This window comes from Melozone crissalis, unplaced genomic scaffold (assembly GCF_028551555.1).
Source record: "Melozone crissalis strain CALT ecotype California unplaced genomic scaffold, PUWL_Pcris_2 ptg000033l_1, whole genome shotgun sequence".
Classification (NCBI taxonomy): Eukaryota; Metazoa; Chordata; class Aves; order Passeriformes; family Passerellidae; genus Melozone; species Melozone crissalis.
Window position 1 is genome coordinate 7,362,296 of NW_026535811.1, and position 16,350 is coordinate 7,378,645.

General features: G+C 41.6%; 1 protein-coding gene across 5 annotated transcripts in view; it reads right to left on the reverse strand.

Annotated features, from left to right (window-relative positions):
* Positions 1 to 14,215, reverse strand: part of PHF21B (PHD finger protein 21B) — a 132,975-nt gene extending 118,760 nt beyond the window's left edge. The window contains exons 1-3 of one of the 5 annotated variants that reach the window (XM_054282086.1): positions 14,055 to 14,215; positions 13,485 to 13,517; positions 13,125 to 13,190 (exon numbers count right to left, since the gene is read on the reverse strand). In XM_054282086.1, the coding sequence (XP_054138061.1) occupies positions 13,125 to 13,190; positions 13,485 to 13,517; positions 14,055 to 14,108 (153 nt within the window). In that variant the 5' untranslated portion in view covers positions 14,109 to 14,215. Of the gene's footprint in view, positions 1 to 13,124; positions 13,191 to 13,484; positions 13,659 to 14,054 lie in introns of those variants that run through there. The other 4 variants (XM_054282082.1, XM_054282083.1, XM_054282084.1 and 1 more) reach the window with 4 other exon arrangements.
* Between the last annotated feature and the right edge of the window lie 2,135 nt (positions 14,216 to 16,350).

The window sequence follows — 16,350 nt, forward strand, 5'->3', positions numbered from 1 at the left end:
CTATGAAAGACTGTATCAACTCCAAGCAAATAAACAAAGAGTGAAAAGTGTGCACAGGAGTATCAATCCTCATCTTAATACTCCTTCTAGCATCAAACTTGCAGAAGAGAATTCCTGCATATCATCATTAGCTAATTAATCTTAAAATATTCTCTCCCATTTCTCCTGGGAAACAAGGAAATGTGGGAAAAGGAGATTGCTCAGACATCTTCCAGTTGTGAGTATCCATAAAGTCACAGTGTGCCTGCCAGCAGCTCCTCCACAGAAGCTCCACAGCCTCTGCTTTGCCGGGAATTGGGAAAGAAAATCATCTTCCCATCTCAAACTTTGACCTACCTCTCTATTTCTCATCAAAATACTGAGACCTCCCTGCTGTTTTCACAAAGAACTTGCAAGTTCAATTTTAATCCCTTTGCTCTAGATATCACCTCAAATTTGTTTTCTCAAGCTCTTTGTGTGTTTTGATCTCTGTACACATTGTACACCTCTTCCAGGAGGAGGGGATTTTTCTCTTTAAAATCTGAAGGGTGTTTGTGCCAACACCCTTGGGTTTGGCAGAATCTGACCCTTGAAACATAAATCCCCGTGTCAACTTTGTCTTCCAAGCCATTTTCACTAAATACATTTGGGATGCTCTTAGACAATAGTCAGTTCTCTCAGAACAACACTGGACAGCATGCAAAGCAACCAAATTATTTTTGTTTAAGGCTGATTCATTGCACATTCATCACAGCAAATCAAATTCTCACAGAATTCCAGCATCCACTAATTCCAATTTCAAGATTTTTATGTTGAAAATAGTGTAATTTCTTGGGAGGATCCTTAACCAGAGAAGGTAAAATTCCTTCAGTGGATAATAACTCAACAGACTACAGGAGTGCTGAGTTAGTCATGTCAAGAAACTGCATTTTAATAAATGCCAGATTCTGTACATGCCTAGTCTGCTGAGAACTGTGCAATTTGAAAACTTCATGTATTTATATGATAGGTTGGAACAGGCCAGCTGATGAATACATAACTATCTGATGATCAAAAGATCTTTTTCAAGGAACAGTGAATCATTAAGGAAATATGTAGCAATTTTAAGCATTATTATTCAGACTTTGTTCTGGAATAACATTTTTAAAGCTATTTTTTGACACTGAAATCTAAAGGTTTAGCCACAGACTTTAGAGAAAGTCTATCAGCAAACCAGTGGCTGATGCTAACCTAAACTGAAGCCAGCTTAATGAAAGAGCAAGAACCTGGGAGAGCCAGACAAATGTTGCATGAGTTATTGGCCAATTTCATAGTTTTGGGATGGCAAGAAAACTTAAGTACACCTGGGCCAGATTTTTGAGAAGTATAAAGACACAGCTCAACTGAACCCAAAGAAACTACAAAATCTTAACATGAAGATCTCATTTTCCTTTTTTTTTCTTTTTTTTATTTCAAACAGTGAAGCAGAATAGAAGACTATCAGAAATTGTAATTACAGACAGAGCTGATGCATACCACTTTGCCCAGCTAACACTGGTAGAACTAACAGGGGCCACACAGTAGGAAGATCTTTAGAAAATACATTAGTCCAGCTTTCAGGACATTGGATCATCTTACAAAATCTATCATTATCATTTGGCAGCGCTCAGTTTAATAGGAGGCAATTTCAGACAGCAACCAGGGACTGAACTGCAAAATAACCCAACAACTCAACTTTGAGAGAACCACAGAAACACAGAATGGCTTAGGTTGGAAAGAACACCTTGTCTCAGGTTGGAAAGAACATCTTTCTTTTATTTTTCTATAAAATAGGATAGCAAGTTCATAACAGTGGGTGAAATGGACCACCTCAGGCAGCCCAAGCCAGGAAAATGCCATCTTACTTGCTCTGTATTTGTAACAGTAGGAAAAGTCACTCAAAGATGAGTTTTGGGGGAACTTTATTCTTCCACTGTGTATGGGAAACTGTCAGCTACTATGCCTTCACTGTTTGCATTACCTTGTGGTCTGAACCCTGGAAAAGAATCTCATTAAGCCAAACCTAAATACACACAGGATAAAGACAGGCCCAGACCCAAAAAACTTCAGCATATTTAGGAGAATTACTTTATTAAGAAAGTGCAAGAGGGAAAAAAGATAATAGAATCAACTATGGCCAAAGTTTTTCAACCAAAAGGCCTGAAATCCAGATATAGTCTCATTTTAAAAAAAAATATATATCTAAAGATGTGAGAAATAGGAATTCATGCTGAAGGCCTCATAAACTCTCTGACTTAAAAACACACAAATGCAAACGGGCTCCCAGCCAAGGATACAGACAGAAGCTCAGACTCTGTTCTTAAACCAGGTCTTTCACCTTTGCTCCACCTACCTCAGGCTCAGTGCTGGCCTAGATCTCAGCCCAATTTCCACTAGTTTTATGAATTTACACCATTGCTGGGAGCTGCTGACTCCCTCTTTAATCACCAGTACCAGGCCTCTGTGTGTGTGCTTGCACACACACATGGCAGGGAGAAGGGATGACTCCCCAATGTCAAAAAAATCATGCTGCACTCCCAAACTGAGTTTGGCACACAGAAATCACAGGCTTCTCACAATCCTCAGTTATATTATTCATGCAGAATGCACTCAGCATTCTATTGTTCCTGCCCTCATTGTTTATAAATGAGTCTTTGCTTCATCTGGGGATGGAAGTTCCTTTAAGCTTCCTTTACTAAAAGTACTTCTGTAATGAGATACAGGGCTAGCACTCAGAGGGTTAAAGAAGTTTCTGGAAATGTTTGTGCTTCTGGAGAAAAGATGTATTTTTTTCTCTATCGAAGGAAAAATGAAACACTGGATCTTGCTGATTTATTTTAGCCAATCTGACACACAGGTTCCTATTCATTCCTAAATGTTTCAGAAAATAATGAGGTTCTTCATTTTGTTCTCTCTTACTGCAACATTTCTGAAGGCAATTTCTTTGTATGTTAAGACTCTTGTTTTTATACCTCACTTAAACATTCCCAGCTCTATCACATTAAAATATTAACCTAAGACATGGTCTTCAAATGCTGTACCTGGTATAAATACTATTTCTTATGACAGGACATGAATTATTCCAGGTCTCTTTTGTTAGGGATCCAGAGCTACAAAAAAAGATACAAGCCTTTGTCCAGCAATATTGCAAATTTCATCATTTAGCTTGTTTGACAGCTCAAACTACCATCATGTGCAAGATTTTAGAGCATTCCCCAGATTAGAGTTTTTTCAATCCAAATTAAGTTAATTAACAGTGGGCTGAACAGTGAAAGAAAAAGTAAATTAATCAGATGGCAACTGAATCACTTTTGGCTGAGGACATCCTTTTATTTTAAAACCAGTATCATCATGGTTTAAGGGGAGTGGGACTGCATTTACCTCTCCATTCTTTACCTCTCTTACTGCTTTTAAAGTTCAAAGCCCTCCTTCATACTGCTGCTAAGGCTGAGATATTGCAGATCCAAAAGGGACAAGAGGCAGGCTGTCACCTGACGTACTGAAACCTGAAAACTGGAGAGATCCATCCATATTTTGGAGTGAAAGGAAACTGGGTTTTTTGAACTAAGCACTCAAGAAAAATAACAGTTTGCCAGTTAATGGAAATGCATTTATATTTCACTACTGTTAAGCAGAGAAACAATTTCATCTCTTTCAAAGCTTTCTCCTGTCTACTTGCAAATATCAATGGACTTTATGAAATGGATAGGTTTTGTCTTTTTAATATCAACCCCTAATATATTAGCTCTTAACTGAAGTTTAATGAAGCCATCCCCAAGAGCAGCATCTTTAAGCCAACAATCTCCATCCTCTGTGGGTTCTCCCAACACTCTGGACTGCCTTCATCTGCCCTCTCCCCTCCTACCTGCTTTGCTCCCTCTGGTAATATTCGGATTTTTATCACACCAGTGCAAACTTTGGGTAACTCCAGTGAACTCCAGGGAAATATATTTCTGGACTTACACCTGCCTAGCCAGTAGAAAATGTAAATTTAGCTGAATAGTATTTAGTTTGCTCATTAAAGGCATTTTCCCCCTTTAATTTATAAGAAAGAAATGAAATCTGGATTGCATTGCTCATACTCATCTTCAATAATACCACATTCCTCCAATGATCCTATTGAAAAAAGCTACCCACTTTTTCACTCAAAACATATGAGGAGAACTTATTCTGGAATTAGTAGAGGAGAGAACAAAAAGTATTTCTTTCAACAAAGATCAGCCCTGTAGGTCATTTGAAGGAGGGACAGTAGTGCAGAATTTCAATTGGTTTCTGAAACAGCAGGTTTTAAAAAATACATTTGCAGTTTAAGTGCCAGGTTTTGTCTAAGAAAACAAAAAAAAAAGATTGCAAATACTTCTGTCACTCCTATATTCCAATTAGTTTTGAAGGGGTGAAAGATGAGAAATTAAAACAATTCCATTTTCCATGGGGAGTAAATAACCTCCAAATCTGGAAACTCATTGGTGTGTGCAACCAAGGACAAGTGCTGAATGCAACACATCCATGGAAAAAAGTGCTCTGGAAAAAGCTGGGGTTGTTTTCCATTTAAATCCATGCCCATTCAAAACAGTCATATCTGAATTTCTAAGAGCATGCAAAATCAGTATGCATTTACCATAATAAATGCCTTTTTCATCAACCAACAAAACAGAACAGATACAAATGAACCAATCAGGGATTTCCAGTGAGCTATCAGTGTTAGAAAAGCTACTCTGCAGATTCCAGTTGAGTCACCACAGAGGAGAAAAAAAAAGGGGGGAAAGGGGGGAAATAAATTACTGTGTGCAACTCCATCTGCAAACTGCTTCTCCCGCACTGGTATGTAATAAAACGTGTTGCTAAGATACAAGCTGCTAAAGAAGTTCATTAAAGGACACTTTAAACAAAGCTGCCAGACTCTTTTCCCTTTAAAGACTGCTTATTTGGTTCTGTCCCTTGTGTTTATAATTAGATCCTCTATATGAGAGATTGTGTTCCATTCAAGCCCACTCAGCAAAGAATGTTAATAAAATAATGTAAATAAGGCACTGGTTTAGGTTGTACATATTTATGGGCTGCAGAGCTGTTGATAGAAATGCATCTGGACTCCACCTGTATTTTTAAATGCAAAATAAATGCTTTTCCAAGTAGTTTCTCCCTAAGCAGGAGAGCAGAAACATTAGCTTCTGCACCCAGCACTCTGACCTAACTTTCAGAAAATACTTTCAAGCAAAGAAAACTGGCTTCTTGCCTAAAGTTTGGAGTTTATAAAAGCCTCATATAGGCTTTTATATGCAAGCCTTTGTTATCTACACTGACATAAAGGACAAAATTGTTCATGCCTTTCCCCTGGCAATCTTTCTCTTTTTCCATCTGTACACAAATTCCTAGATGTGTGTTAATGATTTAGAGAATTTCCTTGATCTAATATATTCACAAGTAAGTCTGTTTTGTAATATTTTATTGCCAGGAAAGATATGCTATCAAATAGGTCTTTATCTGACCTTATGTAAAATACTTTTAGTCCTCCTAGTAACACTTGGATGATAGGGGTACTCAGGCTTTTGTTTTGGTTGAAGGGAAGAGAATGGGCAAGATGTACTTTGCTTTCAGTCATCGTGGTGAAACGATGCTAAAGAAATAATTTCAGCATTTATCTGTTTGGCACTTAATAGCACACAAGATGCATAAAACCCAGATGAGAGTTAGTATCAGTGATTATACAGGAAATGTTACTTGTCACTTTATAACCTGCATCTCACACTAAATTCTGTGCTGCAGTCTCCAGTACGTATATATATTTTTAATTACATTTTCAGGCTCATTTACATGCGCATATTGGCTTTCTGCCTGAATGATATCAAAGAGAAAGACCTTATGCTCACACCCAACCACACACACCCACACACACACAGACACAGAAGCAAATTTATACACAGAGACACTCTGTACATTTCTGAGAATGGAAGCTTCTCTCTTCGTCATTCTTAGAAAAGCTTTGACTCACCAATAAATCTTTAGGCAATCTTAGCTGATTTGAGGCACTTTAGAAAAACAGATCATTATAGAAAATGTAGGTTAATCTCTGCTGCATGTCAAAAGTATCAATGATTCTCACTTGACTCAATTATTTGAAATGTAATATACAATTTCACTTTCTGTAACCTTATAAGATTTGTCATCAATAGCTGAGTTGCACAGAAAGGCAATTCCACTCCCTTCTCCCCAGATAATACAGAAGCTACATCACAAAGTACCAACAGGATCAAGTTAAATTAATGTGGAAACAAAAATAACTTATATGCAATATAGACTTAACTTCTGTTTCAAGGCCAATTACATGCTTCTCTCAATTAAACACAAGCAATCAGACCAACCTTCAGGTGAACACACTGCTCTGGCCAGAGCTTCAATACCCAGGCTCTTAAAACAGAATTACAGCTCTGAAAATAAGATTGCCTCTCAAAAGCCTAAATTAACACCACCCATCATATCTACAGAGCTCTCAAGTACTTATTGTTTTGATTTTACTGCAGCTGCACTTATAGTCAATACTCTGGTTTACTTTAATTCAGTCAAAGGATTGTTTTATAATTTAAACTTGGACATATATTTAAGTTCTCTATGGGTTAAAAAGGAAGACACATGCTCTTATTTCCTAGTTCTCTGTCTATTAAGCAGAAGGGTCTGCCTGTACATGTGCAAAAAGCCCTGTGGTACATATTAGATTTCAAAAGAGCCTTACTATTGGCAGTTGCAGGTTGGAGCAGGAACTAAGCCACATCAGCAATTTCATATGACACTCTGGAAATTGCTACTGCATAACAATAAGCAGCTGATTCAAAAAAGAGAGCAGTGGGGGAGAAAACATTTTTCATGAAGTACATTTTAACTCAAGAACAATTCCAAATAAAAAAGTAGTACCACCTTAAGTTTAAAATAAAATAAAATAAAAATTATATAAAATATATGTATATACGGACATATAAGACAAGTGTGTGATGAGGATTGGATAGACCAAATATGAGTCTATTACACTGAAATAACTGTCCACTTTAATGGCAGAATGACAAATTTGCATTTTAATTAGTCCAATTCTGGTTCTTTTTGGCTCCTCTTTGTTCTTATATTAAACTTGCAGCCTATTTTCATACTTCCCTTACCTCCAACTCCTCTGCATGTACCAGTTTCCATCCTTGCCACTATGGCCACAAATACACCATTTACCATGGTCTTGTCTTTGCAAATTTCTATCCTTTATTGCTTAAAATGTTGTTGGTGCTTCAGATTTTGTTTTGGGGGCGGAGGGAAGGGGGAGGCATCATTTTATAATCAAGTACAAAAATACAGCATATAATATCCTTGATCCCAAAGAGAAAGGCATAGAAGGAAAAGTTAAAAGTAACTTTGTATGAACATTTATATGCCTTCATGCTTTCGACTTGAAAATCAAATCTGCAATGAGATGAAAAGGGATTTTCTCTATTTGAGCATAGCAGAAGTGCAGTATGGTGCAGTATCCCATTGGAAATGTTATTTAAAACCACCATTCTAGCATCATGCCATGGAAAGAAGACATTCCCCTTTTCTTCCACAGATCCAAGGAGTCTGTGCACCAGATCCTGAGAGAAGATGAACTGGTTCAAACAACTGCCATGACACTGCTCTGGATGAGGCACACACAGCATGAACAGTGGAGATTTGGTTCCCTCAAACCAGAGCTCCTGACAAAGACTCCTCTAGAAGACACTTCACAGCTACCCAAGTGTCTGCTGAAAAATTAAAACAAATTCTAACTCCAAGAGGCAGAGTTCCTACAAAGAACTAAAGTTACTTTGAAAGAGTCTCCCTACTAAAGTATTGCGCACATCTGAACAAATACCTGTTTGCTGCAAGCATAAATTAGATATTTTAGTGTGTAACAGGTAGCAAGTGTCTTTAGTGTAAAACCAGAAATGAAAGAAGAAGGTATTGTTGGCATAATTCCTTTTTCTAAATAGACAAAGGCATTGTAGGGAAAAAATTGCTAAATCACAGGGATAATCATCATAGCCAGCTCCTCTAATGAGGCATCATGGGATTACTGGAGTTATTATAAGAGTCATCTTATTGAAGAAATTCAAAGTTAATTGAAATCAATTGTACTGTTCTGACAGCAGGTGTTTTAAGTGAGTAAAATATCAAAGTGAACTCTTTAAAATGGTTAGAATGAATGTAACATTCTCTTTTCAGCAGTTAGCCCTGCCAAGTGATACACTGTACAAGTAGAGAAACGTGTACAGTCAAAGAAAAATGCTGGAATGAAATAGCATTTCCCATGCCATTGCAGCTACCAAACAAAATGGGGTTCTAACCCCTCCAGTAGAAATTTTTGTTACAGATGTGTAAATTCCATGAATCTTTTTAAGGGCAACCCGATGGCAGGCTGAAAGCCATATTTCCATTCCTCCATGAAAATGTCCTTTATTACCCTTTTTCTCCAATATGACATGGGACTCCCAGTATGCTGCTACTGAAAGCACAAACAGAATGCCAGGATTGTCATTATGCAAACTACATTCCTAAGTTTCTCCTCCAAGAAGCTGAAGGTAAATCCTTCCCTAGTTTTTTCCCCTCTTTCTATAGATGGCAAAACAAACAATACATTGCCACTTGATTTTGGAAAACAAGAAAAAGAACTGGAGCTTTCTGGGAGCTGGAGCTCTCTGAATTACAATCCAGAATCTTTACTCTGATCCAGCAAGTTCATTTTATTCTGCAATTGTCCAGGATTCCCAGCAAAGTCAGCAGGACCTCATTATACAGAAGAATGGCAAAGTCAAGCTCATATTTAATACCTGTTGTCTGTGTGTTTACAGACTCAGTGCAGTGATAGGAAAGTTTAATGCTCCACCTGGGAGCCCATCACCTGCCTGCCCTGACATCCAGAGCCAGACATGGATGCAATTCTTGCCACAGCAACAGGGAGGGCTGTGCATGCCTTGGGTCAGAGTTTGACATCAGGAAATGCCTTTCAGATTTTACCTGAGTTTGCACTGAAGCTTATAGCCCTTATTTTACCTTAATAATCTTGAAAGAACCCAGCCATAAGAAATACTGAGCTCTGGCAATATCAATAATTTACTCTTTACCTCATGTAAACAATGCTGCCATTTGCAGCATGAACTTCAACAAACCCAAAATCCACTTCCTCCTCTTCCCCAAAACAGAGACAATATCAGCACAATGAGACATCTGGAGCCAAACCACCTCCAACAACTTGCACAAGAACTGTACTTCAATTTAAGAAGTCTAACACTTTCCACAAGCAGGTTTTGCTGGTGGTCACCACAGGCAAAATACAGTCAGTGATTTCATTTCAGGTGTACTACCCAAAAAACCCCCAAATAACCAGCAATAACACAGGCTGGGAAAGTCTGCCTGAAACTGATGCTGATTTTCTGCATAGATAGTAAATTATGGTAAAGAAATGAGGCAGCACACAAGTGAATGGCATAAAGTCTTTCAGGAAGGCATATTTTTATTACTGTGCTACAGGACAGGGTGTCTGAATTCATCATGGTCAAAAATATAGTGACCCACACATGTTCATTGTTAAAGACCTGGCTTGCCACCTAACATTATGTCAGTAAGGAGGAACAAGGAAAAAGGAACTTCCGATGAAGGTTAAAGATTTGCAATTTTTTTATCCTGATCTATTAATTAATAAGAGACAACTTCCTAGAATTAAAAGACCCTTAACAACTCTTTAAGGACATAAAGAGCAAGAAACACATGCAGCAGAGCAGTTCTGGTGTGCTATTCAGGCCAATGCTGGCTCTTATGATGGCTCTTTTATTTCCATATAAATGCTTGTTGCTTGACAATTCAGATAAAAATGTTATTGCTGCTCTGCATGTGCTGTAGACTGAAGGTGTAAAACCACTGGACTAACTAATGGAGTCTTCACACATCATATCTTGTTAAAGAAGAGGTAACCCATCCTCAAATGTGATGACAATTAATCAAAACCACAGCATCTGAGGGATGTACCTGTGACAGAAGTCTAAGCTGTCTTTCTGAGCTGGATGCCAAATTAAAAACTGATTGAAACTATTGCCTTCCAGTAATGAAAATGATGGCTCTAAGTACTTATTTGCACATACTGAAAACTATTAAAACTATTCTAAATAAAGGAAACATCAATGACTAACCAGGGATCCTTGATTGGGATGCAACTTTAAATCCAGCTGCATATACAAGTCCACTTTGTAAATTTCCCTCAAAAGTTGAGTTTGTCATTCAGGTCTTTCTTGTCTTCATTTGTAAGTTTCAAGAAAAGTACACATTGCCACAAATGCCACTGTAGCCATCTACAATGGAAAGTGATGAATGGGGGCACTGGGAGACAACATTCACTCCTGCTATGTTCCGAACAGGTGTAGATGGGGGGTTTTGTTTGTTTGTTTTACTGTTTCATCATTAACACGTGCAGTTAAATTGAAAGGCAATTTTAGGGTCTTTTGTATTCAGTGTACACAAAATCAAAGGTATACATTATTGAATTATGAATTAGTTGTGCCTAAACAAATCTTTGGGGGGATAAAGGAGGAAGGAATGTAAATACATATGTAAAAATAACCTCACTGCTTGAACTGCCTATTTAAATTTACACTGGTGTTTCCATGAAAGTAAGGGCATGAAACCACCAAAGAGCCCCACCCTGAGCCCATCTGTGGTCTCAGGGGTCTCACTGCTCCTTCTCTACACCCTCAAGGACATAGAGCTCATTTACAAGCCACTCCTAAGCAGCAGCTAATAATTATAGCAGTCTGCAACGTTACTCGATGGGTTTGTGACCTGGTCACAAGCTAAGACCTCCAAACTCATTTCACTTGTGACCTAAGAAGGATTTCAGTGCAGACCTCTGGAGGTGGCAGCCTGGAGCACAAGGACACCACAGCACCAGCCAGGCTCTTAATTATGAGCTCTTGTTGCACAGCATGTTGAAAACAGCAAAAGAAATCCAGAGTTTTGCCTAAAAATAGGACGTTTCCTGCTAGGCCAAATTTGCTGTTTAAAGAATTTAGGTATTTTATGTTTAATTATTTCATGGTCTATAGATTTATTTACAAGATTATGAGAATGGCAAGTCATAAATATACAAGGTATTTTTACTAGTTAGTTTGGATTATACATAAATATGCTGTGCAAGCGTAGCAAAAACCATTTTCCCCAAGCTGAATCAGAATGTTCAAACTGAATTTTCAAATGTGTCTCTCTGCCTTATCTAAATTCCAACATGACATATAATAAATAGCTTCTCATTTACCACGATCATAAAAATTTAAACAGCCTTGAAACAGTTGCTGCAATATAGGGGGAAATGATCAAATCTATGTTCCAAACACCCACTTAGAACAGTAAAACTATTTTGATATTTAAGAAATAGTACATAAAGATGCAGGAAAGGGTTTTATCTTATTTAAAAAAAAAACAAAAACAACAAAAAATAAGGTTCTACCAAATATAGGAGTATTAGAGTCAACAATTTGCTGTTTTACACTGCACAACAAGGACTAACAGCCCTTACACATCATGTAGTGTCAGATTTGCTTTTTAAAAGAAACTATCTGGTTTGATTCTATACAGTGATTAAACATCTTTGTGCTCTGCTGAGTAGGGCATTCTCTCCCCTCCCCCCTCCAAAAACGGCATCAAAGCAATCAAAATGGTAATGTTCAGCATGAATGGGGCCCCATCCCCCATCGGCAAACTCCGCAGACTTTTCTCCATGTTAGGAGCAACCAACACCCCTTCCTCACAAAATGGAAGCTTCCACTACCAAACTGAGAGTGCTGACCAATTCTCATTACAATAAACATGGGAGAAAAAGGGGTGGCGTGCAGCCGTGGCCCGCAGGCACGCCGCACGCAGGCACTTGGCAACTTTGAGCACAACTCCGGCAAAGCAAAACAGAACACAATTAAAAAAAAAAAGGGTGGGGGGGGGGGGGGGGAAGGAAAGAAAAGAAAGCCAAACAAATAAAAACAAACAAAAAAGAAGGACGGGGGAGCAGCACACGTGTCGCCTCTCGCCGGGAGGGTGTGAGGGAGGCAGGGGGGAGGCAGGGGCGGCTGAGGGCGGCTGTGGGCGCTGTCCCCGGGCGCGGTGCTGAAGGCGGAGGCCGCGCTCGGCCGGCACGGAGCGGGGAGCCCAGCAGCCCAAAGGCCACCCGGAAAGTTGGACACGGGGGAGGCTCGGGCCGGCAGCTCTCCCGCTGCTTTCCCAAGCGCTTTTCCCGCCTGGAAGTGCCGGGAGAAGGGCCGGGAAGCCGTGAGGGCAGCGGCGCTGTCCGCGGTGCTGAGCCCCCCGGAGCCCCCGCCGCTGAACTTTCCTTGCGGGCCCCGCTCGGCCCAGGGGTCACCGGCACAAAAACAGAAACTTTGGCAAGGGCGGGAAGGGGAGGAGGCAGGAGGGAAGGTTCCTGGGTTGTTTTGTTTCTCTCCTCCGTTTTTGGTGGTTTTTTTCCTCCCCCCTCTCCCTGGCTGCTGAAGCGGGTTAATCTGGTTTTATTCGTATTTTTTTGGAGGGGGTAGGAAAAAAGTGAAAGTGCCTAAGTGAACTCGAATCAAAAGGCAACACGTCAGATCAGACCAAGGGAAGAGAAAGGCAAGTGGGGAGGGGAAAAAAAAATAAAAAAAAAAAGAGAAGAAAAGAAAAGAAATAAAGTGATCAATAAAAATCAGTTTTGTAATTAAACACAGAAATGGCTCCAAACGGGGCTGCAGCCTCCTCCTTCCCAACTCTTGCTCTGCACATTACACAGAAGTGCACAAAGTAGCCCAAGACAGGAGAATTTTCCATATTCCTAAAACATGTCGACCAACTCAAAATGGACGCCTCTTTTTTTTTTTCTTACGTTTTAACTACTGCTTATCTTTTTACTGCTAGTACTGAAATAATTCTTTCCCCCAGCAAGACATCAGAGAATCCGACCTCATTATCAAAACATGCATTTTCTGACTCTATGCAAAAGAAAATGGATGTTATATCCCCTGCCGCCAGTATTTTTCAGCTAACGCGGACACTTTTCGGATGTTTAGATAGTGCATCATAAAAACAAGAAGAAAAACCAAGCACAACTGAATCGATCTGTTCCTTACTTGTTTCTCATTAAGAGCTGCTATTCTTGATTGCCTTTCATGGATTTGTTTCTTAAGATCCCCGTTCTGCAAAAACGGCAACAAGACGCATATTAAAGGCAAAGTGCAAACTAACCCCGTGATGAATAAACTTGCGAGCTAGAAATTGTTCAAAGGCAAAAACCATTCCACCGAAGCCGTACAGAAGCATGCACACACAAAACACCCTCCTTAGCAAGAAAGCTCAGTGCAGACTACAAAATGAGATCTCTTACTGATAAAGTTTCTCATCCTGCTGTCCCAGCACAACTGCGCTTATTACGGCAGGGATAAAATACTGAAGAAGAGAGAAAAAAAAAAAAAAAAAGGATCTGCATTTACCTGTGGATCTTGCTTCATCTGTGCAACTAGTTTCTATTAAAAAAAAAAAAATCGCCCCGCAAAAAGGGAGGAATTAGAAACTGTTTCAAGTTTAATGGATTTTTTTAAATGTATGTATGTGTGTGGACGGGGGAGGGAGGGGGGTAAGGAACAAAGAGGCAAGTAAACACTGCGAGTCAGTTTCAAGCAAAGCTCATAAATATTCAAGTCTCGTCCTAATCTCTCCAACACACACACACACACACGCACATGCACACACGCACTCTCTCTCACACTCACGCACACTCACACGACTGCAGCGTCGACTCCGCGTCTCCACGGCACCCACACACACAAAAAACTCAGCCAAAGAAGCCGCCAAAGTACTTTGTGGGAGTGCTCGCCATTGCGGCGGGGAGCCGGGGGTCCCTCCCCGCCGCGCCCCCCGCGCCCCCTCCCCGGGCCGCTGCGGCACCGAGGCTCGCTCCGAACATGCAACCGCGCTCGGTGCTGCGAGCCCGAGCCAGGCACGGCCCGGCACGGCTCGGCTCGGCTCGGCACGGCCGGTGCCTCAGCATTGCATTCTGTTACCTGCTGACATGGGATTTCCACTTTTAACGCCTCCCGCAAGCTGTGTAGCTCCATCCCTGCAACTTGCCAGGCACTTTCCTGCCACTTTCAGATCCGAGTGAAGTTTGTTTTTTTTGTTTTTGTTTGGTTTGGTTTTTGGTTTGGTTTTGTTTGGCCTTTTCTTTTTCCCTGCCTTTCTTTTTCTTTCTTTCTTTTTTTTTTTTTTTTTTTTTTGGCTTTTTTGGTTTTTTTTTTTTCTCTCTCGCTTTTTGCAACAGACCCGCCAGCCAGCCACCCCTCCCTCAGCGGGAAAATGGAAGAAAATAATTTTTTTAAATAACCAAAAAAAAAAAAAAGAGAGGAAAAAATAAAAGACGGAAAAAAATAAAGTAAAATAAAAAATGAAAAGAAAAGGAGTGGCGGCACCAAGAACAACAATACGTCTGGGAAAGCGGCAGGACAGCGGGCAGACACAAGTACTCGGCGTGCACGGCAAGTTGTTCGCCTCTTTGCTGGGGACACGGACTCATCACTCACTTTCCGCCGATCTGGGGGGGCCCCTCCCCGGCCGCCCCCGCCCGCGGGCCCCCCCCGCTGGCCCCGTTGGCCCCCGCCCCGCCCCGCGCTGGCCCCGCCGCCCCCCGGGGGCCCCCTCGGGCCGCTCCGGCGGGGCCGGGCCCGCAGCCACGGCCGGCCAGGGACTATATTTCCTGGCAGAGCGCGCGCGCCCGCGCCGGGATCCGCCGCGCGGGGGGGGCAGAAAGTTGTGAAACGGCCTCGGCGCGCGCGCGCGGGTGCCCGGATGGAGCTGGGGGTGGGGGGGAGAGGCGGGGGGGGGGTGGGGGGTGCGGGGGGTCTCGCGGCCCCGCGCGTGCGCGGAACGGCTCCTGCGGCCACCGGGGCCGCCACAACAAAGTGGGGAGGGAGGGGCGGGGAGAGATAACGGGGTAGGGTCTGCAGATAAGGATAGGAGATGGACAGGGATAAGGGATAGGGATAGGGATAGGGATAGGGATAGGGATAGGGATAGGGATAAGGGTAGGGATAGGGATAGGGATAGGGATAGGGATAGGGAGAAGGAGAGAAAGGGGGCAGAGGATAGAGACAAGGGTAGGGATAGGGATAGTTGAGAGGGATAGGAGACAGGGCCAGAGATAGGGATAGAGACAAGAATAGGGACCGGGGATACAGAGATGGACAGGGATAGGGATACGGACAGGGGTAGGGACAGGGACAAATACAGGGATTGGGACGGGGACAGGTACAGGAATAGGGACAGGGATAGGGACAGGCAGGCACTGGTACAGGGATAATGATAGGACGAGGGGAAGGGAAAGGGAAAGAAACAGGGGGAAAGAAAAGGTCAGAGGAAAGAATGGGAGCACGGACAGCAGATTGGGCTTCCTTTCCTTTCCCTGTCCAACCCACCCCCAGTGTGTCCACTGGGGCCTGCCCTGGGGTGAGGGAGCTCAAGGGGGAAGGGATGGGAGTGTGGGTCATTTGGATGTTGGATCTGAGGGATGGCAGCACAGATCCTTTCACTCTATTTAGTCAATAAATAACAGCAGTGATACTTTAAACTGGTTGACTCGAGAAGCATTGACTCAAGTGGATGCTCCAGCTCAGCCAAGTCAAGTCATGGTTGCTGACTTGACTTGCTGCATCAGTGAGGGATCTGAGTGCCACCGAGTCACCCTGCAGCACAGATGTGCTCCAGATGTGGACACAAACACATCACCTTGATGTCACATGAATATGTGACAAGGCTCCAGGTCCTACAGACAGACCCCACCTGATGCAGCATCAAGCCAGCTGCCAACTTTTTAAAAATAGATTCAAACCAGCAGCATCAATGAACATTAAGTCAGTGTTTTACCACGCAGCTGCAGTATTTTCCATGCAGTAATGGGAGCTGTGCAGTTAGATTTACTATTGTCTTGATGCATGGCCGGAGTAGGATTGGAAGCCAAATCAATGCTCAGAATAATTTTATTGATGACAGTCAAAATTTAGGGCACCTTTTAGCAAGAACCTTTTAGCCAATGGAGTGCCTGGGACCAGAATTTGGATGTATACATACTCCACTCCTGCACTGATTGAACACTGATATTTTAATTAATCTGCACTGAAACACAAAGCTGAAACTCAGCCTAAATCATTAGTCAGTATTTAAAACACCGCTGTACTGCTGTTGTGCCTGGATGCCAATTTTAATACCTAATTCATCTCAAAGCTATTTAAAGACCAATATATAGCAAAACCAGCTTACATCAACTATACTCTAATTAAAACTGGTTTGAGATATAATGTGTTGTGA